Source organism: Saccoglossus kowalevskii, chromosome 11, assembly GCF_978046115.1.
Source record: "Saccoglossus kowalevskii chromosome 11, keSacKowa6.1, whole genome shotgun sequence".
In the NCBI taxonomy this organism is placed as follows: domain Eukaryota; kingdom Metazoa; phylum Hemichordata; class Enteropneusta; family Harrimaniidae; genus Saccoglossus; species Saccoglossus kowalevskii.
In genome coordinates, this window is record NC_140651.1 from 33562476 (window position 1) to 33584112 (window position 21637).

The 21637-nt window shown below is 40.8% G+C and overlaps 1 protein-coding gene across 1 annotated transcript in view; it reads left to right on the top strand.

Moving 5' to 3' along the window:
* The first annotated feature begins 618 nt into the window (after positions 1 to 618).
* LOC100371963 (uncharacterized) overlaps positions 619 to 21637 on the top strand; it is a 63666-nt gene continuing 42647 nt past the window's right edge. Inside the window, exons 1-5 of the mRNA XM_085505131.1 lie at positions 619 to 1010; positions 7647 to 7797; positions 8958 to 9088; positions 13272 to 13395; positions 13976 to 14110. Coding sequence (XP_085361257.1) covers positions 7666 to 7797; positions 8958 to 9088; positions 13272 to 13395; positions 13976 to 14110 — 522 coding nt within the window. The 5' untranslated portion in view covers positions 619 to 1010; positions 7647 to 7665. The remainder of the gene's footprint in view (positions 1011 to 7646; positions 7798 to 8957; positions 9089 to 13271; positions 13396 to 13975; positions 14111 to 21637) is intronic.

Here is a 21637-nt window from a genome sequence, read left to right on the forward strand (position 1 = left end):
GCAAATGCCAAAGTAGCACATACGATATTTTCGTTCATATTTTGCAATTTCTCCGAGCATATGTATTCACAAACATTGAACTGAAAACGTGAAATGTGACACAGCGAGTAACGGTAACAGTGCAATACAGGGGGTGTCCCCAAATATATGAATCGAAACCACTGCAGTTCATTTGCATACTTGAATCACAAGGATCGACTGTTACAATCACACCCCGAATCACACACTACGGCAGATTACTAATAATATAAATATCAAGCCCATACAACAATAACGTTAATATTATGACTATTATGTATGCCGCGTTGGTTATTAATTTTCAGAAGTATTTTTAACAGCCAGCCAGCACTTTGGCGAAAGCACGTGAAAGCAATTCATACTTGAGCTAACCATTCTTCTGGCGGGGGTCGGATTGTAACGCTCATAGTAGATGGGGTCACACTAGCATCCAGCATGTGTTTCATTTTGATAATATGTACCTGGTACATACACTGGACTCTAATAATTTTAGTATAAACATGTATAATCATTTGAATACACTCAAATTAACATAAAAGTGTGGCAGTTGTTTAAAAATGTATAATGTGGCATCCCATCACCCCTGTATTATTTATCTATGTGGAAGTGTCTGGGTATACAATGTAAACACGGCTATCGTGCGTGATAGCTAGCCCATGTGTTCAGCTATATTACTTGGGGAAAACATAAAAAAATAGGTCATTGTGTGGACAAGCTCGTGGAAAGTTTTCGTTCGTTGGAAAATCGAAAATCTCAGACCTGGGCTTACACGTAGTTTGCACGCCGCATAATCTAGACAAAGCGCAATTTTAAAAGCCTCTTATTCAGAGTGACAACCTTGAAATCGGCGACACTGTTACGTAACCAGGCAGACTGAGCAGCTATTTGTGTATTACCGGTATTGTTCACCTTGCTTAAAATAAAGAAGACAGTGAATTTAAAGTTTGCATTAGAACGCCAGGGGCCAACGTATGCTGTGTCCTGTCAAATAGGTAATTACTCTCACTGAAACCGTACTCTTTATAGTGTCGGATTTTCTCATTATTTTATGAAATGACTTCATGACAGTCTGTGGATAATAGTGTCAATACTTCCGATGTCAGCCTTGATAAGTTTAATTATTAATAATCTGCGTATTAGTGCACAGTGTGTTGTTTTTGTGATACATATGGTTTATTTGGGTCACTGCCACGGCGACCACACAATGCCGCCGACGCCGAGGTCATGTCATACCACGGCTTGTATGCGCCTTCTCCCGTGTTCATTCATTCTGTGTATTAATAATATGCGTCATTCTATACCTAAAACTAGAGACTGTATATGGTAAACGTCAGTCATATTATTTAATTAAAAACGTCTGTCTTCTGTACTAGAACAACGTCCATGTTCATAAAGAATGAGATTGTCATTGTGTATTTAGTATAGCTTGGCGGTCCATGTTTACAACTGGCTAGTCAGACCATGGAGCTCCATGGTCAGACAGGCGAGGACACGCGATATCATGCCAGTATCGTGTTCACAATAGTATATACCAGTGTAGTGAAGTCACGTGTATACCATGCTATGGTGTGCCATATAGATAAGATAAAGAAACAATATCATTGAATAATTCAAACATGATTATATTTGACACCCAAACAGCAACATTGCCAGGTACGCCCATTTCAGATTGTATGTGGTTAGTGCTTGTTAGATCAAACCATTTTTAAGAGGGTAGGCTGCTTGCTTGAAATACAAGTATTAGGCCATACACTTTATTCTCCCTGTCATTAGTAAATATAGATAACTGACAATTTTTTTTCAAAATTTACTAAAAGGCCATTTTAAGTTTTCTTTTCTCAATCGCAGTTACTTACTCTGCACTAGACACACATGCAACTCTGTCCTGACATTTGAGACTGTATTAGTTTATACTCAATTAAATTAAACCTGTTTTTTTTTTTTTTTTTTTTTAAATGGTACCGTATAATACTTTACTGGTATTTCCACTTGTAATTTAGTTTCTCTTTTTTCTCTGAAGGGATGCTTCAGTGAAAATAGATTAGCCGAATATAATTTTTTCCCTATATTTCACATTCAACTCATCAAAATACCCAAGAAGCTGTTTCAGCAAAAATTAATTCCAAATAAAGTATATTACGGTAATATTTTTGTGCCAGATGACAATACTTGATATTTTTTTATGTGCAAATAGCAAGAGCTAGTGCTGACACATAGTGAAACTTTGTATGTGCTTGCTGTTTCTGTAGAAGAATTATGCATAATAATTAGCTAATTTGCATACTATTTAACTGTTTGCTCAAATGGATTGAAACTGAGTATTGTATTATGCATTACTGTTTGTGTAGACTTGTGATTAATGAAATGATTGATACTAAATTATTTGTTTATAAAAGTATGCAATTTAAAGCTATTTTGCTTACCTAATAACTGTTCAGATACAATCAGAAAATGGATTGAAACTATTTCTAAGATTAGTTCCTTTGATAATATAAACTTATTCAATCAGGAAGTGAAATTCATCCTCAACTATTGTTGAGAGGTGCAACTTTGGTATTCTGTTGGATAAATTGTCTGTACAAAATTCTGAAGCCTTTATAAGTACTGTAAAATCTGTATTAGAAGCTGCGGCTTCTATTAAAATGGTACAATGCAACAGAGGGTATGCGGCTTCAATTAGAGCATCTACACATATGAGAAATTGTGAATGTTTGGTGCTCAACTGCTCAAAAAGAATGGGTGCGACTTGTATAAAAGATGCGGCTTCTAATACAGATTTTATGGTACCTCCTATCATGGCAATTGCACAATACCATCAGATAAAAGTTAATTGTATTATGATAGATTTCTTATATTTGTATGTTATATTCCAATAAATTGAGGTGATAATATCCCAATTTATGAGATACAAGAGAATTAATAATAGTCATTTCAGAAATTGTTAAAAATGTACATCTATATACTGAAAGGAAAATAGACAACATTCTCTTGTATTGCTATCATTTGTCATTTAAATTTTACACCTCACCATACGATTCCCTTTTGTGAAAATTATGACTTAGTTCACATATAAGCGAAAGCTAATGATTGTAATTGGTTTGTTGAATTGAGAGACACAATTTCCCTCAAAAACACAAAGTTGGAATAGTCAATACAGAAATAAATTTGAAATCAAAGTTACATTATTGTAATTCAATAAAACACTAACAGTATTTATTCAACGAATAGCAGATGTGACATTTGGTAAGAGAAGAAAGGCATGCACCATAGTATCTCAAAACTATTCATAATTAAATGAATGAATGTGGCTTTGCTGCACACCACATGATACTACATGTGATGGGAATTGTTGTCATGTTGTCTATACACATATAAAGCGATTTCCCCCCATGCACATCATCACTTTATATAACCACTGTTGGTGATATAACCACTCAGTAAGCACTGAATTCAGAAAATGATCTGTATATATTTCATCACTGATTTCGCACTGAATGTGGGTCCAGTAATCACTGCTTTTTTGCTACTACAAACACTCCCATGGTCTCCATGTATTGTCACTGCTTCAAATATTGCACAGTTATTTTTTAGTGCTGGCTTGCAAAGTTAATGCCCGACTTTCACCTCTCCACCAAGGTCACAAAATTTCAAAGGCTCACGTAATTTGCATTACATACAGCATTACTGTATGCTCGACACACCATATGCCAGACAGAAACAATGGATACACAATTATGGTTACTGATGAGTTTGTTTTGTGATTGAATTCAACCTGGAGGCCATGTTGGTTTTATTTGTATGTGTCCTTTGAAACCATTTCTCAGATGTGCTTTATCTCATTTGGATACGAATACCAAGGCACCACACATGGTGTTTTGTTATTTGATTCAAACTTTCAAACTGGTTTGTGTGTGGTATATAATTTAGTGTGATATCAATGAAGGCTTCCCAATGGTGATGTGGGAAATCCAGATTTATAGCATATCTTTGTATGTATAAAGTTTAGTTAAATTAAGGTGTACATGTAACCACCATCTACCAGTATTTTGTACTGCTCTATTTTTATGTTGTTGCCTATACTGTACTGGTATACATATCTAATTGATTTCATTCATTGTTGTTTCATTCTACCTTTCACAGCCAAAGTGTTCAAAGCAATTACTGTGGAATACTTTATTTTCGCTGGAACTAATTTTCGCTGAAAAGGCTTTTTGGGCGTTCTTTATAGAATTTATTTTCACAGATTTTTCAATGAGTTGAATGTGAAATATAGGAAAAAAAATATATTTGCTGGATTTTATTTTCACGGAATCATCCCTTCATCGAAAATAGCAAAAATAAATTCCAAGCGAAAATAAAGTATTCTACAGTATATCTGTATGTTTTTTTTCACAACATTGCTTTAAGTAGTGGGATAGTTTTTTAGTCTTGTATATAAAAAAACTTTGGCATTTGCTCTATGTACTGTCATATAAATTTTGTTAAAAAATGTGTTTCTTGTGAAAAATGCATGATTTTCTCCTCTCATAACAAATGCAAAAGTTCATTAATAATTCTGATTGTTAAACACACAAACAACAAGCTTCAAGTAGGTGTAAAGGAGAATTAGCTCTTGTGTTTGTTAAATACAAACACCTTTAGATAAGATTACAATGGTCATTTCCAAAAGCAAAAAGTTTTCTGAATTCAGCCCAAAAAACCCAACTGATATAACAGAAATGTGAGTTTTCTTTCCATGGCAATGCTTCAAATTATTAATTGACAATTTAATTGACTGTGAGTGTAAGAGATAACCTTGCCAAAAGTACAGATCCATACAAGTGCTGTTTTCTCCACTTATGTTTCAGAACAACCTTTTACAAATATATTGGTTTGATAGCTTTTGAATTGTTCCAATTACAGTTCTCATAAATTTTTCTAACAAAAAGACTATCTTGCTTTCTTAATTGACCTTATGAATTGATAGACTCAGTCCAAAATGTTGATTACCTCAAAATTACCACTAGCACTGGTCATATAAACACATTGAGTGCCACTAGCACTGGTCATGTGAACACATTGAGTGCCACTAACACTGGTCATGTGAACACATTGAGTGCCACTAGCACTGGTCATGTGAACACATTGAGTGCCACTAGCACTGGTCATGTGAACACATTGAGTGCCACTAGCACTGGTCATGTGAACACATTGAGTGCCGCTAGCACTGGTCATGTGAACACATTGAGTGCCACTAGCACTGGTCATGTAAACACATTGAGTGCCACTAGCACTGGTCATGTGAACACATTGAGTGCCACTAACACTGGTCATGTGAACACATTGAGTGCCACTAGCACTGGTCATGTGAACACATTGAGTGCCACTAGCACTGGTCATGTGAACACATTGAGTGCCGCTAGCACTGGTCATGTGAACACATTGAGTGCCACTAGCACTGGTCATGTGAACACATTGAGTGCCACTAGCACTGGTCATGTGAACACATTGAGTGCCACTAGCACTGGTCATGTGAACACATTGAGTGCCGCTAGCACTGGTCATGTGAACACATTGAGTGCCGCTAGCACTGGTCATGTGAACACATTGAGTGCCGCTAGCACTGGTCATGTGAACACATTGAGTGCCACTAGCACTGGTCATGTGAACACATTGAGTGCCACTAGCACTGGTCATTTGAACACATTGAGTGCCACTAGCACTGGTCATTTGAACACATTGAGTGCCACTAGCACTGGTCATGTGAACACATTGAGTGCCACTAGCACTGGTCATGTGAACACATTGAGTGCCACTAGCACTGGTCATGTGAACACATTGAGTGCCACTAGCACTGGTCATGTGAACACATTGAGTGCCACTAGCACTGGTCATGTGAACACATTGAGTGCCACTAGCACTGGTCATGTGAACACATTGAGTGCCACTAGCACTGGTCATGTGAATACATTGAGTGCCACTAGCACTGGTCATGTGAACACATTGAGTGCCACTAGCACTGGTCATGTGAACACATTGAGTGCCGCTAGCACTGGTCATGTGAACACATTGAGTGCCGCTAGCACTGGTCATGTGAACACATTGAGTGCCGCTAGCACTGGTCATGTGAACACATTGAGTGCCGCTAGCACTGGTCATGTGAACACATTGAGTGCCGCTAGCACTGGTCATGTGAACACATTGAGTGCCGCTAGCACTGGTCATGTGAACACATTGAGTGCCGCTAGCACTGGTCATGTGAACACATTGAGTGCCACTAGCACTGGTCATGTGAACACATTGAGTGCCACTAGCACTGGTCATGTGAACACATTGAGTGCCACTAGCACTGGTCATGTGAACACATTGAGTGCCACTAGCACTGGTCATGTGAACACATTGAGTGCCACTAGCACTGGTCATGTGAACACATTGAGTGCCTCTAGCACTGGTCATGTGAACACATTGAGTGCCACTAGCACTGGTCATGTGAACACATTGAGTGCCACTAGCACTGGTTATGTGAACACATTGAGTGCCACTAGCACTGGTCATGTGAACACATTGAGTGCCACTAGCACTGGTCATGTGAACACATTGAGTGCCACTAGCACTGGTCATGTGAACACATTGAGTGCCACTAGCACTGGTCATGTGAACACATTGAGTGCCACTAGCACTGGTCATGTGAACACATTGAGTGCCACTAGCACTGGTCATGTGAACACATTGAGTGCCACTAGCACTGGTCATGTGAACACATTGAGTGCCACTAGCACTGGTCATGTGAACACATTGAGTGCCACTAGCACTGGTCATGTGAACACATTGAGTGCCACTAGCACTGGTCATGTGAACACATTGAGTGCCACTAGCACTGGTCATGTGAACACATTGAGTGCCGCTAGCACTGGTCATGTGAACACATTGAGTGCCGCTAGCACTGGTCATGTGAACACATTGAGTGCCGCTAGCACTGGTCATGTGAACACATTGAGTGCCGCTAGCACTGGTCATGTGAACACATTGAGTGCCGCTAGCACTGGTCATGTGAACACATTGAGTGCCGCTAGCACTGGTCATGTGAACACATTGAGTGCCGCTAGCACTGGTCATGTGAACACATTGAGTGCCGCTAGCACTGGTCATGTGAACACATTGAGTGCCGCTAGCACTGGTCATGTGAACACATTGAGTGCCGCTAGCACTGGTCATGTGAACACATTGAGTGCCGCTAGCACTGGTCATGTGAACACATTGAGTGCCGCTAGCACTGGTCATGTGAACACATTGAGTGCCGCTAGCACTGGTCATGTGAACACATTGAGTGCCGCTAGCACTGGTCATGTGAACACATTGAGTGCCGCTACCACTGGTCATGTGAACACATTGAGTGCCACTAGCACTGGTCATGTGAACACATTGAGTGCCACTAGCACTGGTCATGTGAACAGCTTGGTTACCAGTGGTTACCAGCTTCCTTCCATTTGTGTTTGTGTGAAGAGAAAAGACTTCCTCAAGTAAGAAAGGGATGTCACAATGTCAACACTAATTATACCTGTATTTTTGGTACTAGCAAACTTGAAATTGGTATTGATGGCTTGGGTTGATTTCCACATATTCTGCTAATTTATTTTTCTTCTTTTCAGGTTGAAAATATAAATCACCATGGCGACTTCCAAACTGTTGTTGGGGAAAGATGGGTTACCATTGAAGCAAGGTTTATATGATCCGTGGTACGAGAAAGATGCCTGTGGTGTAGGATTTGTTGTTAACATTAATGGTGCTAAAGACCACAAGGTACATGAACAACACTGTAACAACCACTTATTGCATTTCTAGTTTCAGAGAATGTTGACCTAAAACGGAGATAATCCTCTACTTCCTGTCAAACCCTATTGCTATGGGTAAAACAAATATAATTACTAAAATGACAAATTTATATCAGTATTGATACAAGGCCCAAAAGAAAAAAAGTGTGGTTAGGGTTCCTATGACAAAACCACAGTCAGCTGGCGCACACGTGATATTTACTATATGGGGGCCGCCATCTTGGATGCGGCATAAAACTAAATAAGAGACAAGTTGTGAAACATGTTTTTCAGATTCCTACAAATCAGGGAGGGATATTTGAAACAAAAATTGTCTTCTAATTGTAAGGTCGTCGCTGATTGGCTGCTGAGGTAGAATGACAATTTTTAGTTAAAAATACCCCAGGAAAGTGTTCTATGTTGTTCGTGTAATTAGGTGTTCGTAGTTAAGGGATTTTTCCACACAAAAATGCCAAACTCGGCCGAATTTTGTTATTGGTTGGCTTAATATTACCCCAACAGATCATATTTCTGTGAAAGATTGGTATTTTTGTCCTGATTTGTAGGAATCTGAAAAACGTGTTTCACAATATAGTGGCCCCCATATAGTAAATATCACATTTATTTTATTATCATGTGTGCGCTAGCTGACTGTTGACACAACCAACTCTATTTATACTGCCTAACCTTAAACTTTTTTGGCTATATTGAAAACATCAGGCTTTGAATAAGATTTTATAGAAATTCAAAACTTTAAACAAAATACAACTTTATCCACAACTTATAACACTCATATCTGCAAAACAGTTCTTATATGCAAGACAAAAAAAAAGGGCTAGTAAAAAATGTCTCTACCCATATCATGAAATGGGAACCAAATCATAATAACATCACATGGGCCCATATAATAGCAATCACATGGAACCCATATCATGATGACATCACATGGAACCCATATCATGATGACATCACATGGAACCCATATTGTGTTGACTTCACATGAACGCATATGATGACATCACATGGAACCCATATTGTGATGACATCACATGGAACCCATATTGTGATGACATCACATTGAATCCTTTGGGGTTGCACATTTGCTCTAGAAGCCCATAAGGATAAAGCTTACATATTCATTTTTCTTAGGTTTTGAGAGATTCTCAAATAATGTTGGAACGCATGCAGCATAGAGGAGCATGTGGATGTGACAATGATACAGGTGATGGAGCTGGTGTTATCACAGGGATTCCTCATGGCCTGTATTCTAAATTTCTCAGGTAAATTTAGCAACTTCCATATAGCAGCAAGCGTAATAAAACTTGTCTTCATTTTTGAATTAATAGTTAGAATATATTATTTAGCTAAGTAGACAATTTCCCATGATATGCATAAAATCAAAAGTAAAACTAGGACAAACAAAGGACATTGTCTATTGGCGTCAAAACATCGCATGAGATTCAACAATTGCAAAACTATTTTTTGTGTATTTCCACACTAATAATGTGTATACACATTTGATGTTGGTCAATTTTGCCATAATTCTCTCTGAAAAATAGGAATTTTGACATTGAACTATATATTTAAAAAAAAGTTCAAATTCAAATCATTCCATTTTTGTGGCGAATGTTCAAATGGAAAATCACCAAATTCAATCAAACACTTGGGGTTGCTCTAGAAGTATGTGACAAATATAGTGGTGCAATGAAGATGTGTGTATGCTGAAAAAACATTTTCTATCCCCAGGTAAATAGTGCTTTCAGCTATGTAGTGGTATTCATATCCCCGATGGCTTCCTTGTCATATTACTTGCAAATCCACCAGCCAGACTATACATGTATATATGTATTTTAGGAAGATATAAACAAATACACTAGTAATATTTATTTATCAATATTACAGTATTTAAAAAATAATAATAATAATAATAAAATGCATACATGCAATCAGACCACAAGCTTGAACAATAGAATTTTCAATACTGAAAATACGGATCACAGGATTAGTGCAACCAAATTTAGAATTTCTGTAATAAATACAGGTTTGTGAGTACTCAATCTTTAAAATATAATAGGGAAACAAGACAGTGTATGTGATTAAAAGTTTAAAGAGTGCTGTTGCTATTTGATTGAAGAAAAAGCAAAATAAAATAAAAATTCGCTCAAAGTGTTCATGCCTAGTAGTTCCCCCAGATCGTCAAATATGACCTGAATAATATAAACACATGTATGCCCAACTTAAATATCGTCTGGAGAATTTATAGGAAACCACAAATTATTTTGCCACCAAAAAATGTGACTGGCTTTTATGGTAAACGTGACAATACAGCAATTATTTTAAAAACTAATCCATGAACGGTTTATAAACTGGAATAATTAAAGTCCAGGAATTCTGGAATTCTGCCTTTTAGGGTTTGCCAGATTTTCAAGGATGCAGGTCGTTTTAATTGGACAGTTTCTTTTGTTTTGGGTTTGTTTTAGAAACATAACCAGCTGTTTTGGTGAATATAGAACATGTTCTATTCATGGATTTTGATGTGCCAATCCATAGACCATGGTGAATAGATAGAAATACCATTTTAATCACTCATGAAGATTGAATTTTCGATTATTGGCCGTGATAGCCATATTTAGTGTTTATTGCAATGCAATCTGTACATACTAGCCATTCTCAATTTCTATGTGATTACTATTATGGACGGTGATGGACAACAGATGTGATTGGCAACTGACTTTTAGCTTATTATTTTACCATTCTGACGTTTTCCTGGTCGCATTTTGTATATACGAGTCAGACACTGACAAGTAAGTAAATGGTCGGGGTCATAGTCAACATGGGACTCAGAATCACAGGTAGACCCTGAAGATAGAATAGCGTCTTCATACCGTAACAGCATTGATGAACGAAATTCACACTACAATCTTATGCTTCCGAACAATCAGTTATTTATGCTGGGAAACCCAGTACAACACACTGAACTCCTGGATACAATATACTACAAAGTGGAAATAATATATCTGTTTAACCATTGATTTTTGCATAAAAGTCCACAAACAACTAACAACAATCACAAAGCACACTACAGTAGTCAAATCAATGAAAAAAGATACTATGGACCCATGAAAATTTGAATATAAAATAAATGTCAGTGAATACAATATTTGTTTTTAAAAATCCTACAGCCCCAATGGATCCCCACCAGTTGTAAACTTTCAATCTCATTTATTATGATTACCGCATGAAGTTATGTAAATTCGTATTGGCGGTTGGAAGCCAGTTTATAAAATTGTGAACAAATATCATGTAGTTAATATATTAATATTTAAATGCAGATCATTTCATAAGTAATAAACAATATTTTTCATGATCATGTTACAATCAGTCTACTTTTAATTATACATGACATTCCCAGATTAACACGTATTCTCAACTCCAATGAAAAGATAAGTTTCTGCCACTCACCACGAGAGCCACTCATCTACAAATCTACTAGTTACTACCTTATACTAAAATATGTTTGGATATTTAGAGTACTAACAAATTCCCACTTCCGGTTCAGTTAGACTTAAAATACACCACGAATATTGACTTTTGAGATATAATTAGCTCCGCTGTCGACTTTGTCGAGCGGAGCTTATCATACGAGTGATTGTCCGTCGTCGTCCGTGTCAATGTTTTACTTTTTCGACTTCTTCTTGAAAACTACAAGCCTGAATGCTTTGATACTTGGTGTATTTGTACCTTGGGTAGACCTGTCTCAGATTTGTTCATTTCATGATGATATCTTCAATTTTCTAATTTTGGTGAATATTTTTGTCATTTTTGGTAAAAAGTGATATTTTTGACTTCTTGTTGAAAACCGCAAGTTCAATTGCTTCGATATTACATATATAGGTACTACATGTAGACCTCTTTCAGATTTGTTCATTTTGTAATGATATCTTCAATTTTCTAATTTTGGTGAATATTTTTGTCATTTTTGGTAAAAAGTTATATTTTCAACTTCTTGTTGAAAACCGCAAGTCCAATTGCTTTGATATTACATATATAGGTACTACATGTGGTTCTAACTCAGATTTGTTCATTTCATGATGATATCTTTAATTCTCTAATTTTGAGGAATATTTTTGTAATTTTTGGTAAAAAGTGATTTTTTCCACATCTTGTTGAAAACCGCAAGTCTGATTGTTTTGATACAATACATATTGTTCATTTTTTAATGATACTTTCTGTTCTTTAATTGAAATGTGCATTGCTAACAGCGGAGCTATCTCAGCCGAGAGGCTGCTTGTTTTTAGTATGTGTTGGTTCTTGGATATTTTAGCTTCATCATCTTGTACTTCATTTAGTAATTCAAACTTCCCAGTTTGCGTAAAAAGGGAGAGTTTCATGATTTCGACATCGAAAATGCCTTGACTTCATTATTTGCTGAGGGACGACCACTTAGGTATGTGCTTTGTAACTTGCAGCACATGAACCTAAAAACGTTAGGTAATCAAACAAAAATGACGACGTACTAAAGTCCACAGAGTAGATTTAAGGTCTTCACTTTTTCGTAGCATAAAAACGATTTGCTCCCTCGCTTATTGCGACATTTTACACTATGACTCGAAACAGTCTTTTTTGCTTGACGTGTTCATTTGCCTTCAATTACGTTTCAGTGGCTGTCATTGTCATCTTCTGAGTCTTGTCGATAAAATTTTGGTTCAAATTCACGTAGCTATCACCGAGAGAACTCAAACAAATTTGTGTAACAATGCTTTTGCCCTTGGTTGCCATATTGAACACCACATACAACTACAGCATTTAAATCTTAGGGAAATTCACTCGCACTAAATTGAATTTGCTGTGCTAGGCAATCAATGTATTTGCACTAAAGTACTTTGAAGATCTGAAACTGTTTTTACCCTCACTTACTAAATTTTAAATATGATTGGGGTCACAAATCACCATAGCTCATTTTCGCGGTAAGTAGTCTCTCACCTCTTAGATATTATTGTCATCCAAGCCATTCATGTCCCTAATTTTGGTTCCCGGACACCACTAATAAATAAGCTTCTAGAGCCATAATTCTGACTTGCTTCGACTGACTATGTTCAAATTTTTAATATTCATTATACATCATGTCACAGATATATAGATTATTCAAAATGGCAAAGCAAGTACTTGTTTGACGATCAGATACAAATGTCAATCATTTTAATGTTAAACAATCATTATAATCATATTTCTTACATGGTTATATTCCAGCTATATTACTATAAACAAAACTATATATCTTAAATTTGATAAATAACAGGGACTGTGCCATGCATGGCTTGTTATTAATATTAATTGACCATAGTTAATGATTTGATTTAATTGATTTGCATGAGATAGAATCTATGAAATGATTTTTTCATGATAGAGGCAAGCATCGAGAGTTTAGCTATGTTTCTACTAGTATACTGTTCTCTATTCCAGTAAGGATGGTGTAACTTTGCCAGCCCTTGGTAAATATGCTACTGGTATACTGTTTTTGGATAAAACCACTGCAGATGAATGCGAGACATTGTTTGCAAACATTGCCTTGGAGTGCAAGTTAAAGGTGAGATTATGTGTTGGGAAAACAGCACATTGAATATTGCATACAACTTTGCATATTCTTGAATTATAATTGTACATTATCTAGACCTGCTAGAAAGTATTTACACACTACATACAGTTAATACCTACGGTATAATTCAATAAAATAAAATGAATAATGATAATTTAAAATTTAGTCTATATTAAAGACAACACGTAATGTCACCTGGAATTGTTATTTTTAATTACAAAAATGATCAAATGACAGGTGCATAAATACTTTCTAGTGTGAGTAGGTGACATGCTTCTTGCAGTATCTATTATAATGTCTAAGCAATAAAAATCAAATATATATATTTCAACATGGAAGATAAATGTTTAATTTGAAACACCACAAAATCATGCTTTTGTTAAAATCTTACAGTGACATTACGTGCATGAACCAGTTTTGAACAAATCTGTAAGGTTGCTGTTATGAGTTTGCTGTCATAATTAGACAGAATAACACATGCACAAGAAACCATGTACCCTGTAGAAGCATGATATTACACCTTTAATGCAATGTGACATACTCAGTATTTTTTGTTATTTAAATTATATAGGTATTACACTGGCGCACTGTTCCCACTGACAATACCTGTATTGGTAGAGTAGCCAAAAATGTGGAACCATACATGAGACAAGTGTTTGTTATCAGTACAGAACAAGACCAGAGTGAAGAATTATTTCGAAAGCAGGTTAGTACATTCTGTCACACCCTGTCATGCCCTGGCTGAATGGTATAGGTTAGTGGTCACACCCTGTCATGCCCATGGCTGAATAGTATAGGTTAGTGGTCACACCCTGTCACACCCATGGCTGATTGGTATCGGTTAGTGGTCACACCCTGTCATGCCCATGGCTGAATGGTATAGGTTAGTGGTCACACCCTGTCATGCCCATGGCTGAATGGTATAGGTTAGTGGTCACACCCTGTCACCCCCATGGCTGAATGGTATAGGTTAGTGGTCACACCCTGTCACACCCATGGCTGAATGGTATAGGTTAGTGGTCACACCCTGTCATGACCATGGCTGAATGGTATAGGTTAGTGGTCACTGCCTGTCACACCCATGGCTGAATGGTATAGGTTAGTGTTCACACCCTGTCATGCCCATGGCTGAATGGTATAGGTTAGTGTTCATACCATGTCATGCCCATGGCTGAATGGTATAGGTTAGTGTTCACACCCTGTCATGCCCGTGGCTGAATGGTATAGGTTAGTGTTCATACCATGTCATGCCCATGGCTGAATAGTATAGGTTAGTGTTCACACCCTGTCATGCCCATGGCTGAATGATATAGGTTAGTGGTCACACCCTGTCATGCTCGTGGCTGAATGATATAGGTTAGTGTTCACACCCTGTCACACCCATGGCTGAATGGTATAGGTTAGTGTTCACACCCTGTCATGCCCATGGCTGAATGGTATAGGTTAGTGGTCACACCCTGTCATGCCCATGGCTGAATGGTATAGGTTAGTGTTCACACCCTGTCATGCCCATGGCTGAATGGTATAGGTTAGTGGTCACACCCTGTCACACCCATGGCTGAATGGTATAGGTTAGTGTTCACACCCTGTCATGCCCATGGCTGAATGGTATAGGTTAGTGGTCACACCCTGTCACCCCCATGGCTGAATGGTATAGGTTAGTGGTCACACCCTGTCATGCCCATGGCTGAATGGTATAGGTTAGTGTTCACACCCTGTCATGCCCATGGCTGAATGGTATAGGTTAGTGTTCACACCCTGTCATGCCCGTGGCTGAATGGTATAGGTTAGTGTTCATACCATGTCACACCCATGGCTGAATGGTATAGGTTAGTGTTCACACCCTGTCATGCCCATGGCTGAATGGTATAGGTTAGTGGTCACACCCTGTCATGCCCATGGCTGAATGGTATAGGTTAGTGTTCACACCCTGTCATGCCCATGGCTGAATGATATAGGTTAGTGGTCACACCCTGTCACACCCATGGCTGAATGGTATAGGTTAGTGGTCACACCCTGTCACACCCATGGCTGAATGGTATAGGTTAGTGGTCACACCCTGTCATGCCCATGGCTGAATGGTATAGGTTAGTGGTCACACCCTGTCACACCCATGGCTGAATGGTATAGGTTAGTGTTCACACCCTGTCATGCCCATGGCTGAATGGTATAGGTTAGTGGTCACACCCTGTCACCCCCATGGCTGAATGGTATAGGTTAGTGGTCACACCCTGTCATGCCCATGGCTGAATGGTATAGGTTAGTGTTCACACCCTGTCATGCCCGTGGCTGAATGGTATAGGTTAGTGTTCACACCCTGTCATGCCCATGGCTGAATAGTAAAGGTTAGTGTTCACACCCTGTCATGCCCATGGCTGAATGGTATAGGTTAGTGGTCACACCTTGTCACACCCATGGCTGAATGGTATAGGTTAGTGGTCACACCCTGTCATGTCCATGGCTGAATAGTATAGGTTAGTGGTCACACCCTGTCATGCCCATGGCTGAATGATATAGGTTAGTGGTCACACCCTGTCATGCTCGTGGCTGAATGGTATAGGTTAGTGTTCACACCCTGTCACACCCATGGCTGAATGGTATAGGTTAGTGTTCACACCCTGTCATGCCCATGGCTGAATAGTAAAGGTTAGTGTTCACACCCTGTCATGCCCATGGCTGAATGGTATAGGTTAGTGGTCACACCCTGTCATGCCCATGGCTGAATGGTATAGGTTAGTGGTCACACCCTGTCATGCCCATGGCTGAATGGTATAGGTTAGTGGTCACTGCCTGTCACACCCATGGCTGAATGGTATAGGTTAGTGTTCACACCCTGTCATGCCCATGGCTGAATGGTATAGGTTAGTGTTCATACCATGTCATGCCCATGGCTGAATGGTATAGGTTAGTGTTCACACCCTGTCATGCCCGTGGCTGAATGGTATAGGTTAGTGTTCATACCATGTCATGCCCATGGCTGAATAGTATAGGTTAGTGTTCACACCCTGTCATGCCCATGGCTGAATGATATAGGTTAGTGGTCACACCCTGTCATGCTCGTGGCTGAATGGTATAGGTTAGTGTTCACACCTTGTCACACCCATGGCTGAATGGTATAGGTTAGTGTTCACACTCTGTCATGCCCATGGCTGAATGGTATAGGTTAGTGGTCACACCCTGTCATGCCCATGGCTGAATGGTATAGGTTAGTGTTCACACCCTGTCATGCCCATGGCTGAATGATATAGGTTAGTGGTCACACCCTGTCATACCCATGGCTGAATGGTATAGGTTAGTGGTCACACCCTGTCACACCCATGGCTGAATGGTATAGGTTAGTGGTCACACCCTGTCATGCCCATGGCTGAATGCTATAGGTTAGTGGTCACACCCTGTCACACCCATGGCTGAATGGTATAGATTAGTGGTCACACCATGTCACCCCCATGGCTGAATGGTATAGGTTAGTGGTCACACCCTGTCATGCCCATGGCTGAATGGTATAGGTTAGTGGTCACACCCTGTCATGCCCATGGCTGAATGGTATAGGTTAGTGTTCACACCCTGTCATGCCCATGGCTGAATGGTATAGGTTAGTGTTCATACCATGTCATGCCCATGGCTGAATAGTATAGGTTAGTGTTCACACCCTGTCATGTCCATGGCTGAATGGTATAGGTTAGTGGTCACACCCTGTCATGCTCGTGGCTGAATGGTATAGGTTAGTGTTCACACCCTGTCACACCCATGGCTGAATGGTATAGGTTAGTGTTCACACCCTGTCATGCCCATGGCTGAATGGTATAGGTTAGTGTTCACACCCTGTCATGCCCATGGCTGAATGGTATAGGTTAGTGTTCACACCCTGTCATGCCCATGGCTGAATGATATAGGTTAGTGGTCACACCCTGTCACACCCATGGCTGAATGGTATAGGTTAGTGGTCACACCCTGTCACACCCATGGCTGAATGGTATAGAATAGTGTTTATACCATGTCATGCCCATGGCTGAATGGTATAGGTTAGTGGTCACACCCTGTCACACCCATGGCTGAATGGTATAGGTTAGTGGTCACACCCTGTCATGTCCGTGGCTGAATGGTATAGGTTAGTGTTCATACCCTGTCATGCCCATGGCTGAATGGTATAGGTTAGTGGTCACACCCTGTCACCCCCATGGCTGAATGGTATAGGTTAGTGTTTATACCATGTCATGCCCATGGCTGAATGGTATAGGTTAGTGGTCACACCCATGGCTGAATGGTATAGGTTAGTGGTCACACCCTGTCATGCCCATGGATGAATGGTATAGGTTAGTGGTCACACCCTGTCACACCCATGGCTGAATGGTATAGGTTAGTGTTCATACCCTGTCATGCCCATGGCTGAATGGTATAGGTTAGTGGTCACACCCTGTCACACCCATGGCAGAATGGTATAGGTTAGTGGTCACACCCTGTCACACCCATGGCTGAATGGTATAGGTTAGTGGTCACACCCTGTCACACCCATGGCTGAATGGTATAGGTTAGTGGTCACACCCTGTCACACCCATGGCTGAATGGTATAGGTTAGTGGTCATGCCCTGTCACACCCATGGCTGAATGGTATAGATTAGTGGTCACACCCTGCCATGCCCATGGCTGAATGATATAGGTTAGTGGTCACACCCTGTCATGCCCTGGCTGAATGGTATAGGTTAGTGGTCACACCCTGTCATGCCCATGGCTGAATAGTATAGGTTAGTGGTCACACCCTGTCACACACATGGCTGATTGGTATCGGTTAGTGGTCACACCCTGTCATGCCCATGGCTGAATGGTATAGGTTAGTGGTCACTGCCTGTCACACCCATGGCTGAATGGTATAGGTTAGTGTTCACAGCCTGTCATGCCCATGGCTGAATGGTATAGGTTAGTGTTCATACCATGTCATGCCCATGGCTGAATGGTATAGGTTAGTGTTCACACCCTGTCATGCCCGTGGCTGAATGGTATAGGTTAGTGTTCATACCATGTCATACCCATGGCTGAATAGTATAGGTTAGTGTTCACACCCTGTCATGCCCATGGCTGAATGATATAGGTTAGTGGTCACACCCTGTCATGCTCGTGGCTGAATGGTATAGGTTAGTGTTCACACCCTGTCACACCCATGGCTGAATGGTATAGGTTAGTGTTCACACCCTGTCATGCCCATGGCTGAATGGTATAGGTTAGTGGTCACACCCTGTCATGCCCATGGCTGAATGGTATAGGTTAGTGTTCACACCATGTCATGCCCATGGCTGAATGATATAGGTTAGTGGTCACACCCTGTCACACCCATGGCTGAATGGTATAGGTTAGTGGTCACACCCTGTCACACCCATGGCTGAATGGTATAGGTTAGTGGTCACACCCTGTCATGCCCATGGCTGAATGGTATAGGTTAGTGGTCACACCCTGTCACACCCATGGCTGAATGGTATAGGTTAGTGGTCACACCCTGTCATGCCCATGGCTGAATGATATAGGTTAGTGGTCACACCCTGTCACACCCATGGCTGAATGGTATAGGTTAGTGGTCACACCCTGTCATGCCCATGGCTGAATGATATAGGTTAGTGGTCACACCCTGTCACACCCATGGCTGAATGGTATAGGTTAGTGGTCACACCCTGTCATGCCCATGGCTGAATGGTATAGGTTAGTGGTCACACCCTGTCACACCCATGGCTGAATGGTATAGGTTAGTGGTCACACCCTGTCATGTCCGTGGCTGAATGGTATAGGTTAGTGTTCATACCCTGTCATGCCCATGGCTGAATGGTATAGGTTAGTGGTCACACCCTGTCACCCCCATGGCTGAATGGTATAGGTTAGTGGTCACACCATGTCACCCCCATGGCTGAATGGTATAGGTTAGTGGTCACACCCTGTCATGCCCATGGCTGAATGGTATAGGTTAGTGTTCACACCCTGTCATGCCCATGGCTGAATGGTATAGGTTAGTGTTCACACCCTGTCATGCCTGTGGCTGAATGGTATAGGTTAGTGTTCATACCATGTCATGCCCATGGCTGAATAGTATAGGTTAGTGTTCACACCCTGTCATGTCCATGGCTGAATGGTATAGGTTAGTGGTCACACCCTGTCATGCTCGTGGCTGAATGGTATAGGTTAGTGTTCACACCCTGTCACACCCATGGCTGAATGGTATAGGTTAGTGTTCACACCCTGTCATGCCCATGGCTGAATGGTATAGGTTAGTGTTCACACCCTGTCATGCCCATGGCTGAATGGTATAGGTTAGTGTTCACACCCTGTCATGCCCATGGCTGAATGATATAGGTTAGTGTTCACACCCTGTCACACCCATGGCTGAATGGTATAGGTTAGTGGTCACACCCTGTCACACCCATGGCTGAATGGTATAGAATAGTGTTTATACCATGGCTGAATGGTATAGGTTAGTGGTCACACCCTGTCACACCCATGGCTGAATGGTATAGGTTAGTGTTTATACCATGTCATGCCCATGGCTGAATGGTATAGGTTAGTGGTCACACCCATGGCTGAATGGTATAGGTTAGTGTTCACACCTGTAACACCCGTGGCTGAATGGTATAGGTTAGTGTTTACACCCTGTCATGCTCATGGCTGAATGGTATAGGTTAGTGTTCATACCCTGTCATGCCCATGGCTGAATGGTATAGGTTAGTGGTCACACCCTGTCACACCCATGGCTGAATGGTATAGCTTAGTGGTCACACCCTGTCACACCCATGGCTGAATGGTATAGGTTAGTGGTCACACCCTGTCACACCCATGGCTGAATGGTATAGGTTAGTGGTCACACCCTGTCACACCCATGGCTGAATGGTATAGGTTAGTGGTCACACCCTGTCACACCCATGGCTGAATGGTATAGAATAGTGTTTATACCATGTCATGCCCATGGCTGAATGGTATAGGTTAGTGGTCACACCCATGGCTGAATGGTATAGGTTAGTGGTCACACCCTGTTATGCCCATGGCTGAATGATATAGGTTAGTGGTCACACCCTGTCATGCCCATGGCTGAATGATATAGGTTAGTGGTCACACCCTGTCATGCCCATGGCTGAATGGTATAGGTTAGTGGTCACACCCTGTCATGCCCATGGCTGAATGATATAGGTTAGTGGTCACACCCTGTCACACCCATGGCTGAATGGTATAGGTTAGTGGTCACACCCTGTCACACCCATGGCTGAATGGTATAGGTTAGTGGTCACACCCTGTCACACCCATGGCTGAATGGTATAGGTTAGTGGTCACACCCTGTCACACCCATGGCTGAATGGTATAGGTTAGTGGTCACACCCTGTCACACCCATGGCTGAATGGTATAGGTTAGTGGTCACACCCTGTCACACCCATGGCTGAATGGTATAGGTTAGTGGTCACACCCTGTCCCACCCATGGCTGAATGGTATAGGTTAGTGGTCACACCCTGTCACATCCATGGCTGAATGGTATAGGTTAGTGGTCACACCCTGTCACACCCATGGCTGAATGGTATAGGTTAGTGGTCACACCCTGTCACACCCATGGCTGAATGGTATAGGTTAGTGGTCACACCCTGTCATGCCCATGGCTGAATGATATAGGTTAGTGGTCACACCCTGTCACACCCATGGCTGAATGGTATAGGTTAGTGGTCACACCCTGTCATGCCCATGGCTGAATGGTATAGGTTAGTGTTCATACCCTGTCACACCCATGGCTGAATGGTATAGGTTAGTGGTCACACCCTGTCACACCCAGTCACACCCATGGCTGAATGGTATAGGTTAGTGTTTACACCCTGTCATGCCCATGGCTGAATGGTATAGGTTAGTGTTCACACCATGTCATGCCCATGGCTGAATGGTATAGGTTAGTGGTCACAACCTGTCATGCCCATGGCTGAATGGTATAGGTTAGTGGTCACACCCTGTCATGCCCATGGCTGAATGGTATAGGTTAGTGGTCACACCCTGTCATGTCCATGGCTGAATAGTATAGGTTAGTGGTCACACCCTGTCATGTCCATGGCTGAATAGTATAGGTTAGTGGTCACACCCTGTCACACCCATGGCTGAATAGTATAGGTTAGTGGTCACACCCTGTCACACCCATGGCTGAATGGTATAGGTTAGTGGTCACACTCTGTCGTGTCCATGTAAATATAATATTGTTAGTCTTGTCTTTTTCTTCAACTATGCAT